The sequence below is a fragment of the Gambusia affinis genome, linkage group LG05 (genome assembly GCF_019740435.1).
Source record: "Gambusia affinis linkage group LG05, SWU_Gaff_1.0, whole genome shotgun sequence".
In the NCBI taxonomy this organism is placed as follows: domain Eukaryota; kingdom Metazoa; phylum Chordata; class Actinopteri; order Cyprinodontiformes; family Poeciliidae; genus Gambusia; species Gambusia affinis.
The window spans coordinates 9,491,463-9,503,591 of NC_057872.1; the positions used below are offsets into that span (position 1 = coordinate 9,491,463).

The 12,129-nt window shown below is 39.8% G+C and overlaps 1 protein-coding gene across 1 annotated transcript in view; it reads left to right on the top strand.

Moving 5' to 3' along the window:
* The window catches only part of LOC122831602 (eukaryotic translation initiation factor 3 subunit H), a 70,643-nt gene that overhangs the window by 45,002 nt on the left and 13,512 nt on the right, over nucleotides 1–12,129 (top strand). Inside the window, exons 4-5 of the mRNA XM_044117900.1 lie at nucleotides 646–745; nucleotides 4,081–4,230. Of these exons, the coding sequence (XP_043973835.1) occupies nucleotides 646–745; nucleotides 4,081–4,230 (250 nt within the window). The remainder of the gene's footprint in view (nucleotides 1–645; nucleotides 746–4,080; nucleotides 4,231–12,129) is intronic.

Consider the following 12,129-nt stretch of genomic DNA (forward strand, 5'->3'; position numbering starts at 1 on the left):
TTCTCTGGAGAGATGAAACCTTTCTCTATGTGTGGCAACCCAAACTGGGTTTGACAGCTGCTAAGCGAACTGAACTTTCCTGAGAGATTAGTGTCAACTGTGAAGTTTAGTGTAGAGGGGATTATGATGTGGAGCTGTCTTTCAGGAGTTGGGACTAGTCCCTCAGTTCTTTAATATTGTAAATGAAGACATTTTGGAAAATGTGAAACTCTTGATTCTGAGAGACGGCATCCTGGATGGTAAACGATGGAGAACAAAGCACAGTCATCAAGCCTTTAACTGTCACCCTCAAAACTTTTACAGGTTAGTCAATGGACACCAGTGTCCTCAAGGCTAAAGAACTGGGATGCACGGTTAGGAACACAACCGATACGTGATGATGTCGTCATCATGTATCGGCCAGAAAATTGCATTCGGTGCAACAATAAGCTTGGTTGGCTCTCTGGCATGTCTGATAAGAGTTCAACCAGTAGACATCGAAGACCTTTTGCTTGATTGATGTGCAAATCTCATTGTGTATTTCTGTTGTAAGCTGGCTCACTTAAAACTTAAACATTAAACAATGAAATTAAAAGTTGGATCATTTACTTTATTAATTATACAGGACTCTGTTTAAGAACTTCTTCCCCCTCTCTCTGATCGTAGATCCTATAAAAACAGCCCAAGGCTCCCTATCCCTGAAAGCCTACAGACTCACCCCGAAGCTCATGGAGATCTGCAAAGAGAAGGACTTCACCCCCGAAGGGTAAGTAACATCACAGAACAACGCACTTGTCTATCCTTTGTCTGCATTTGCTTGTCCGCTCATGGACAAACATTGCTTACCGAGATGTACCATTAAAACCGTAGCTTTTTCGCCCCTTCTTGATTCTGTTTATTCAGCGGATGCAAATGTAGCACCGCGCATCCACGTGGGAGTCATTTACTGGCAGTTGGAGATGGATGCTGATGAAGATGATGATGATTTATCAGCTCGCCCTTGCCCGTCGAACAAATGTTCCATGTTTACGCTTTTTCTGACCTCAAGGCTTATCGTAATTGCTTTTAAATTGCAGCTAAAAATGAACGTAATGAGGGGACTGTTTCCTTTGCGGTTCGGAGCAGTCCGGTTGCAGCTGGCCTCACATAGACACAAACACGTGAGGACACGGAGCACATGGTCAGATAATTACAAGCGTTATCTGTCCAATAATAAAACCCCAGAGGCGTTAGGTGACGGACTGTTTGGAACCTTATGATTTGCATTCTGACTCCTACAACGTGTGTTTACAGACAAAAGGACTTTTTAACAGCACTGTTGTTTTGCTCTTTGCTATTTCTATTACTTTTATTTCTCTATATTTTTGTCTTTCTTGCCCCCAGTCTTTTCCTGAGCTAGCGTTTGGCCACGAGTCGAAAGCCTACTCCTTTCTGCTTTTCATTAGCTTCCTATGATTTACTGTAGCTACAATCAGTGCTATTAACAGGCATATGATTGGTATATGATGGTTAAGAATGATATCGATGCAAATTCACAGTAGTTTCTCTGTTTGTTTGTTTTTTTACAATATTAACAAGTAATGCAACAATATCAGTGATTGTTGTGGTTGGGCATTTGTGTCATTTATTAATCTTTTGTGATAAATTTGTCAAAAGTTTTTAATCTATTGCATATGATTAAATGGCGTTAAAATGCCGTGTGTGCGACTTAGGGGTTCAATTCACAATTCTTTGCGATTGGTGTCCTAAAGAAGTGTGTTATAAATGGGAATGACTTTCTAGAGCAGTATTTGTGTTTGTGGAGCGGTGGATGTTGTGCCATTGAGTCACAGCCACACAGTTACCTAAAAAAAATAAATAAAATAAAATCAATAAATATAGTTCTTATTGTTGCTTTTAATCATCATCACGATAGTACCACAAGTATATATTTTTTTGTCCTACAAAGGTGTTAAACTTCAAGTGTCTTTTCCCCAATATCAGCTTCAGTCAGCATAACCCCCACACACCCTCCATCTTTCTCATCTATATTTGAGGTTATGTATGCTTGCAAATGTTGTTCATGTTTTTGAAATGAAAAGCATCAGAGAGATAAGAGTTGAGTGGCCTGATCCCTTTGAACCTCCCTCCAGCTCCACTGGGCTCTGCAGGCAGTGGTCAATACTGTCCACTTCAGCACACAATCTACAGTATCAAATTAGTCCTCCCATGTAGGGAACCTTTGACTTTATCCAGTGGGGCCCAACGTACAGAGCTCTTGACATTAAGTGTGCCAGTGTCCAGTATGGTTGAGTAATTTGTCCTGCCTATGGTACAGCGCACTGTCCTTCTGTTTTCTTGTGGGAAGCATTTTATGTCACGCTGCAGACATTTGGAAAGGTCACAGAATGCAGCAAATACTTTAAAGAACTCCAGATTGATAATTGTGTCAAATTCCTAAGCAGTATTTATGTAACTATGGATTTTTCCTACAGACTCTTATAATTTATTCCGAGTTGAGTTGTCCTCTGTTCTAAGCTGCAGGCAGAAACTCACTTTTGTGCGTCAGCGTCTCTTCTTAAGTTTGCCTGAGGTGATGCTCTACTTAGAATATGAAAGACTTTTAATCAATATAATATCTTAAAAGAATTCCATTATTCTTTTCTTACCCATTTATGGCACAGGCATGCTGGTCTGTGGCAAAGTAAACAAGGTAGAATAATGCAGTTATGTGTATTGATCCTAGAGCAAGGATCTACCAAGCCAATCTTTAACATTTGTTTGCGCCACAGTGGACTATAGCAGACAGAAAAACTGTAGAATGCTTCCAGGTTTGGATGAATATTGGACAAGAAGACTGAAGAGTTTCCAGTCTGTCCTTGCATCCATTTCTCCACCAGATATCCAAGTGCTTTTCCACAATCCACATGTCTTTTTATGTGTCCATCCATCCTTGCTTTTCTCAAAAGTGTGTCCAACTGTCTTCCAAAATATTCTTCAATCCATTCATTTATCTGTAAATATACCCACTATTTCTTACGCATCCGTCCATTCAAATGTCTATTTCTTCGCCATTCTTGTTCTATCTATCATCTATCCATCCATGGACGAATATGAATATTTCTCTGTCTGTTCTGTAGCCGCCCACGCATCCATCCTTCTGTCCATTTGTTCACCATGCACTCCTTGGTTCATTCTCAAGACTCCATTTATCCGTCTGTCTTTCCCTCCATTCATCAATATATTTGATTGTTCATCATCCATCCATCCGTTAATTTGGCCGTTATTTCTTATGCATTCATCCTTTCAGCCATCCATCTGATTATCTGTCTGTCATCCTGCCAGCCATCCCTCCATCTAGTCATCTGTCTATTATCCATTTGTCCATCCATTCGTTTGTCCATTATTCGCCCGACTACTCACTTCTGGAATCCTCCATCCTTAAGTCTGGAGGCACATGTGATCTTCTCTGAAAACGGGTTGAAACTCTGTTTATTAGCTGTACATGAGATATTAACAAAACTTAAACCAAAGTTATTTAATTTAGTGTCGCCAGGAGATCGGGGCAGGGGAGCCTTTCAGGGGCATGTGCTGTTAAGCAACTGTCTAAATCAAAATACAACTTGCATAAGATTTGTTTTTATTTTCCTTTTTCTTTTAGTGATGAGATACAATTCTCAGGTGGGGAGTAACATTGCAAAACATTACCTTTTTAACAGTAAAAGGCAGATTCTGGGAACTGAATGCAAATGTACTTTGGTAGAAAAACAGCTCTGTTTAAAGGTTAATGTGGCTGGTTGTTATGGAAGCCATCTCCTTTAAAACAACCTCATGTCCTTTTATATATTTCTAACTCGGTTGACAGACGGTGTGCTTGTTTTTACCAGAACTGTTGGTGGATACCTTCTGTAGATTGCTTAATGGTTAATCTGCTTTACTAACAAAGGGCACATATTTCTGTCAGTGATGTGATTCTACCCGCTAATTTGTTTTTTCATTCATCCTCTTCTGAGTGGAAATGCAGACTAACAACCTGAATTTTAATGGTACCTCACCACAGTTCATTGAATGTAAGCCAACTATAACCTGTGGTTTTATCATCTTCATGTTCTGTTCCTCCAGCCTGAAGAAGGCCAGCGTCGGCTTTGAAAACATGTTTGAGGAGGTGCCCATAGTCATCAAAAACTCCCACCTCATCAACGTGTTGCTGTGGGAGCTGGAGGACAAGTCCACCGTCTCCGACAAGCACGAACTGCTCAACCTCTCCAGCAGGTCAGACATAAGCTCACGGTAACATTTAACACAAAGACTCAGGGTCGACACCTTTTGCCAGGATTTGTTTCTAGCAGGTTTTAGTCCTCCAGAGGTAAATACTTGCAACATGTCTCTGCACGCTCAACTTGGGGGAATAGTGACTTTATTAGCTTGTTTCTTTTAACCATCTTGGTTGCAAAGTGTTTTTGATTGTGATATTAACTTTGTAATTTTGGGGCTTCAAACACTTAAAAAAAAACAAACTAAATTCTACCAAGTAGTTTTGGTCTAGTTTCTGGACCGAAAAATATTTTACCAGTGGCAGTAGTCCGTTTTAGGTGTTTACTTAAAACAAGCTCATATTTCTTGATGAAAAAATACTAAGTTAGTTTCAAATGTAATAACATATTTGCACCAAAGACTTGGCCAAAAACACTAGGTAAGACTTTGTTTTTGCAGTGAACATATTCAAACTCACTTCTGATGACCTTGTATGACATAGATTCAACTCTCAACCAATCAGATTCTCGTTTCCTTTTTCCAACATTTCAAACAATGCTTCAGCATTTCATAAACCTTTCCAAAACACTACCCAACTAAAAGAAATCTGGTTGTTGAAAGAAAAAGCGTAATCCCCAAATGGCCCAACACTGAGCACAATGTCACTTTCATTAGATCCATCTGCACATAAATACCCCCGAAATGGGGAGCACTTCTGTTCCGAAGAAAGCGGGAATTTCTTAAAAGCATTGTTCAAGCATTAAAGCTACATCATTGTATCTCTTTGAAGGCAGTAAGATGCATTTGCTGACATGCCCTGCAACCACTTCTAAATTAAAATTGATTTGACATTAGGGAATTGTTGTCAGAACACAACAGTGTTCTAAAAGCCATTAGAATGGAACGCAGACCCTGGAGAACCACGGCAAGAGCTACTAAAAGACTGTTTGGAGTCTCCAGAAAGCATCCATGTTTCTTTTTTAATATCATCTCAGATGAGTGGTGAGGGAACGCGTCCAACTCCAGCTTCATGCAGTAGCAATCGTTTCCTGAAGAAGCAAATACATTTAATCAGTGCAGTTGGCCGGTCCTGCATTGGCTTTACGAAGTGTTAACTTTATTATTATAAAGTAAATTCACACCGCAACATGTTTGGTTTATTTCTGCGTTGCTTATTAGCCGAGGAACTGACCATTAGAGAGCTGCCGTGTCTGGGTCAAACTGAGATCATTTTCTATAGTTTAATATGCAGGTGACATATCCATGAGGACAAGGTCACATTCTGTGCATCCACCGTCTCATATAAACAACTCCAGACTGCAAAACAAAGTTTATTCTCCGAGTTAATGAAGGAATGTGACACCTACTGCTCTGCTGTGGCTGTTTTCATGTGGTTTTAATAGCTTTAGAGGATAATGAAGTTCTGTGGTACACGGCCGGAAAATGTAAATGGGATAAATAATTTCTTCCTTATAGTTTTATGGCGGTATTTGTTGACAATAATAATAATAATAAAAAAAGTTATATGTCCTGCCTCGATATTTAAGCCTTATTTTTAAACGATTATGCAGAATATCTTCATGTGGCAGCTGAATTTTAGGCACTAAAAATTTCCTCGTCGTCCATCACTCAAGAACCATTTCAGCACCCTTCACAGTTGCTGGCACCGCTATTGAAACCATTTAAAAAGAATTATAATCTACACATTTTTTTATTGCAGTGTCACAATCACAAAAAAATGATTGAATTTGAGTGCATTTAGTGGTTAAAAATCTATTGTTTTACCAGAATCATCAGTCTCAGCTATTAAAAAGTCGTTAAGAGCTCACCTAGATGCAAAGGTGTGGGTCTTCAAGCTATGTTTGACAGAAGGTAGTTCTGAAGTTGACCTGTTGTTTTCCATAAAATATTAATGTTTTGTTAGCAGAGATTATCTGATTTACATAAGGACTGTATTTGATCTTCTGTAGTTCACAATCAGAAATACTTAGATTTTGGAAACCTTTAGTCTGTCGGATTTTTACAAATAAGCTTTAAAAAAAACTGCACTGTGGGGGGCTTAGTTGAACTTTTGACTTTGACCTTTCATAAGTATCGTGGAAACAAAAGCAGCACAAATACAGATGTTGGGAGCACAAACCAACACAAATAAAGCTCAGTGGATTTCACAAATGGGTTGACCTTCAGTGACCTCCAGAAACTTAGTAACGTTTTAAAAAAAATGACAGCAGCACAAACAAAGTATTTTTCTGCACAAATGTTTTATACCGAGTTTATGAGATTTGAGGAAGAAAAGAAGGTCAACTTCAATCGGGTCATACCATGCTGTCAGTATTACCTGGCTGACCTTGATACTAAAATTTAGGTACATTAAAACTGTCCCCGCTAATTTATGCAGATATTTGTTCAGAAACAGAACGAGCCATCAGACTTTCTCATATCAGTAATGAGCGCCATAGGAGCAAAGATCCACCCCTCAAATCTGCTCACAGGCCCACTCTTTAAGTCTCACATTTACATCTCAGAGGAGCTCTGCATCAGTCTCAGGAGAATTTATCAGCAATCACTTATGGAGATAAACTGCTGCAAGAGGAGCAACAGCTGTGAAGCTGCTAATCAAAAAGCTTCCCAGGGGCAGGTGTGAGAAATTAGCACAATAACGACTGGAAGTGCTGATTTATACACTGTTTTGCTCCCATAGCGCACTGCACTTACCCGTACATTACCCAGAATCACCGCAGGAATCGCTATTCTTCTCCTCCGAGTCCTTCTGAGCAACCGAGCTTCGTGTGAACACTGCCTTTTTTTTTCTTCTTCTTTGAATGCACGGCCAGCCGCTCTTAAACACAGATGCAATCATTTGTTAAAGTTGTCAGGTAGACTCACTTATCTTGCATGTTATTTACTTTCGAAGATGACTGCTCTGAAGTCGAAGCACAGTTTTTTGATATCACCCCAAAACTAGGCGGGGGGAGCGGCGGAGAAGATGGCCTCCCCATAGGCTTTCTGACATGATTGCCGATGGGATGCCTTTCAAGATGAAATTGTTTCCTGAAGTTGTCAGATTGCTGTGCAGCTCTGTTCTGGTTTGGGATTGTAATGTCCATCTCTCTACATCTTCGGCTGACAGCTCCACCCTTTTCTATTCATTTCCCCTCCTTCAGAAAAAAAATAAAATAAATAATAAAAATAAGAACCCAGAAACGATAATGGGTTTTATTTAATGTTTTTCCTTTTGTCTCATTTCCCAATCTGTTGGCCCATTCATCAATGTCATCTGTGTATAAGGCTGACTGAGTGCAGTTTCACTTCAGCAAGCAGGGTTGTTCTTACCACAGATGATGATGTTGATCGTGGTGATTGATTGCATGGATGTAAATTCATCTACATAGCCAAACCATCTTGGAAACGACTCCTACGTTTGCAATGTCGCAGGCTGGAGTGCGTTTGTTAAGCTTCAACATCACTTCCTGCTCAATCATCAGACGCTTGGCAGTTCATTATGAAAAATGCTTTTAGCGTTTTTACTTTTTCTGTCCGTCTGAGCAGCTGGCTTGGTCCGTTACCATTTGTCTGTGTGATCGACCTGGGTTGAAACGTATGTAAATAGAAATGCATTGGCACCACAGGGCAAATTTTCCAATCATGAGAGCAGCTAAGCAAGTAGAATACAAAATGTTCTCCAAAAGGCTGGAAGTCTTCAATTTTTTAAACAGCGTTACTTTTTATTTGCATCTTTTATGGTTTCCACAAGCCTAAAATGCAAAAGCGCTTGGAGGAAAGGATTGGACGCCCTTCAGGTTGGCAGCTGTCTTTGGCCTGTAAATGCTTTGTTGCCAACTGAGAGTCTATTGGTTCATTTTCTGCAGATGTTTCTCCGATTCTGCAAGGAGGCATCTGGGCCGTTCTGGTAATTTAAACTTTTCTTTGGGATCATTATTCTTTCCTGCTCTTTTTTTATCGTCAGCATTTTTTTTTTTTTTTTTTTTTTTTTTTTTTACAGATAGTGTGATGTTTTCTTTTATTGGCTTGATTCTACTCCACTATGAGTAAAATATGCCGGGGGCTGCAGCACAAGCCCGAAGCATGATCGATCCGCCCGCTGGCTTTGGAACTGGATATACCGCTTGTCTTAAAATCAAATTTGGCACAGATTTTTATCTCTACACTTACTTTTCCTGCTGTATCTAAAAAGTTTTATTTTACATTAAATTGAGGGGTTTTATTTTCTAATTTATGGCCCAATCTTCCCTTGTAGCAGGGCGTAAAGCATTTATAGGCTATAAAAATCTTTCCAGTTGGCCCATGTTAAATAAACAGGTTTCCTCTGTCAGCTGCTAAATGACTGTAATTAAAAATAAAATGTAGCAAAGTAGCAGTGCCTTATTTGCAACTGAAAGGACTAGATAGCAGTTTATCAGCTACTTTTATGGTAATTCTGTCCTTGGATCTAAACCTATTTGGTTTATGTTTTGCCTCTTCTGTTCACATTTGTTTCTGTGAGATGTCAACAAAAGGTAAATGCATGCAGATTCTATTCAGAGCTCAGCATTATACCAAGGATTGTGTTGGACACAGATAAGCTGCTAACGTTGATCTTTTTTGACATGCCCAATTGCATTCAATGGTCATTTTACTTGACAACTTGACAATGGTTGAGTTACATCAGTTGGTGGTACAAGAAGCCTTTTTTGCACTTTACAGTCTCTCAAAGGTAGTCCATAAAAGCTTTATGAAGTGTGGCGTGACCTTTTCCCAGTCACAGTTTGGGAATTTGGAAAACACTCTTCAGACTGACTCACATGTGGAGTGTTGTCATCCAGCAACAGCTCGCCTCCCACTGGATTTCATTACAGGACGTTTTCCTTTAGGGAGATCTCAGCAGAGCTTCTTGCCATTAAGCTGTCGAGTTGCTTAAAATAGGAGTGAGAGCCCGACTGTAACCGATCCAAACAGTGTTTACAATGTTTGCTTTAATTTAGTCCCAGTGCGAAGCCATAATGATTGCACTCTATTTACTTCTGACGTTTGGTGAAAAGGTTTTTGTTTCTGTCAATGTCACGTGGCTCGACTCTAGAAAACTGTAGAGCAGCTTTACTAAAAGTTCCTGTAGTTTTCTTTCTTGGACAATAAGTTATTTTGTGCTGACTTTTAGCCAGTCCATAAAAACTGCTAAAAGAAGGTGTTCTGCTTCCATCATTCGTGGTCTTGACTCTAACTGTGCCTATTGACTTTAATGTCCTGTTGCCAGGCTAATGCTGGTATGGGATTTACACAGTTTAACGTTTTGTAAAAGTGCCTTGGTTTTATTGGACGAAGGTATTTCCACTGAAACTGCAAAAAGCCTGACTTGATATAATTTATAAGAAAAGAAACTGTAACTTGTACTGCTGCAAAACACATTTGAACATGGAGTGTAAAGGGCAGCCAGTTATCTTACCAGCTGACTTTATCACCTGGCCCAGCTTCTTCCTCTCAGCCTCAGTGCAGTCAGCGTGTCAGAGAGCTATACCATACACCAGCACACTTTCAATGGTGGAGCAATTGAAGGTCACCAGCAGCATCCCCTCCAGTCTTTTCCATCTGAGGACTCTCAAGAAGTGGAATTGCTGCCGGGCCTCCTTCGTCCTTCTTTCCTGTGTGCTGTCCCAGAAAGATCTTCAGAGATAGGAGTCCCCAGGAATAGACGTGGGAACTCTCCACACACACTTTATTTTTATGTTTGAGGATGAAATCTTCCCCCCCCCCTCCTAAAAGGATCTTCTTTATATTGGGAGCCAAATTATTCCTTAGATTCCACTTAAGCATTTGTATTGTGCAGATCATTAAAGGCTTTTGCTGCTCTGCTGTTATCTTTCACTCAAGCTTAATACGCTGATATTAGCTTGTTAATTAGTCAGGCTATCTGCTCAGGTGCAGCTACTTAGTAGACATGGCTTAGCAACTTTAGCTTCATTTAGCAGTGATAGTTGGCCCCACGTTAGTTTCTGTTCCATGACTGTCCTGGTTTATTGCAACCAGAAACGTATCTGAACACCTAAATACAGCAGACCTCCAGTATTTGCTGGGTGTCCATGAATACTTGAGTCCCTCTTGAAAACACAACTGACCATTTTAATATTGGATACACCAAATTTGCCTTAGCATGCCTTATTATGCTCAGTGGAAACTGCTACCACAGAAGCTTGTCTCCACTGTTGGGTTTACAGCCAATCGACACCAAGGAAAATGAACAGCGCTTCTGGATTGGCTGCTTTGCAAACACTGCTTTATACGATGTACATTAGCAATACAGCGTGGCATTTTAACCTCAAATCTGCATTTTCTTTCAAATACTTTAGATTTTCTCTTCAAACAAATGTGTATAGGGACATTTTCTGCAAATAATTTGGAGTGCTCCAATGCTTTGATGTGATTCTTCATCAATATTCAGCTTGTAGTAGTATTATTTTCTCAGCAGCCACTTGATGCTGGTGTCCTAATGCCATCTGCATAGATACACTGCTGCCCCAGGTCAGAGACAACCAATCAGAGCCAGGAGGAGGGTCTTATCACTGTCATTCACATTTGCTTACACCCAGTATCTTGGATCGCTGCTGCGGTACAGCTCCTTACATACAATGGAGACTCCCACAAATTAGCATAGTGGATAAACCGTTCCTGGAATGTTAAGTTGTTTCTCCATCATTAGCACAGCTGCTGCGCATACATGACAATGATCGGCGGGGCTAAAACCCTCCTCCCTGTCCTGATTGATTGTTTTTGACCAGGAGTGGTGTGTTTCTTCAGATGACAGTAAAACCACAGAAAGGAGGTTTTTGGTTTTTTTTGTTTTGTTTTGTTTTTTCAAAAGATTGTCTGTCTTATTCTGTAACAGCACAGCAACAGTTTTAGCAAATATCTAGCAAACGTATTTCTTAAAAAGTTCCCCACTGCAGCTTTAACAAGACATATGAAGGTCAAATAATTTTTGTTTTGTTTTTCCTCTCTGAATTCATCCAAGATATATTATGTTCCATCCCATTTTATCTGAAGACATATCCAAGCTCTTGCATGACACAGTTGCTCTCTCTGCTATCAGGCAGCCCTGATGATGTGTATCCAGTAAAAGAAAGGGTTCAGAGCGCTGGGACAAGCCAGAGAAATGGGGTCACAGAGGAGGTAGTGATGGAGATGTTGCTGTGAATTGAATACAATGTGGGGGAAAAAATTACCCTTGACAAATGAACTTGAGCAGATATTTTGAACCAAAGCTTTTCATAGTTCCTTTTCTTCAACTTGTCACCTTATTGCAATAAAATAAATAAACATAAAATGAATTAAAGGGTTAAAATGTGGACCAACTTCAATGTAAATCTTTTTTGTAACGGCTAATTTCATGCTTTTTTAAAAAAATCTTAGCTTTATTTTAACCAAGTTAATGCTGCACCCTGATGTTATATAAAGGGAATTTCATGTCTCCTTTGAAACAAATTATACAGCTATGGAAGCAAGCGATCCAGCTATCCGTTTTGTGCCCCGGTTCATCAGTTAAAAAGTTTCCGTCAGAATAAAATGCTCATTCGGAGAATGGAAGTCATTTTCACAGCAGCTTTGTTAAACAGCTCCCCTCTGAACCTTCAATTTACCGAATGTCAACCAATTTCTGCTATTCACACATCAGTACAATTTTAGAGTTTGTCGTTTATTGTCCCACTGGAATTTGAGTATGTATGAACAGACTTGCCGTGCACTGAATGTGGTGCCATTGAAGCTGACCTTTAAATAGAGCGCGTAATGATTGGAGATACCTAGTCGGTTCTCAATTTCTAATACAATATTGATCTGAATGCTTGTGGACCGGACTGGATAATTTAACCTTTTGCAGTTGTCAGCTGGCTGTCCTGAAATGCATAATCCTGATGTCGTTTAACTGCT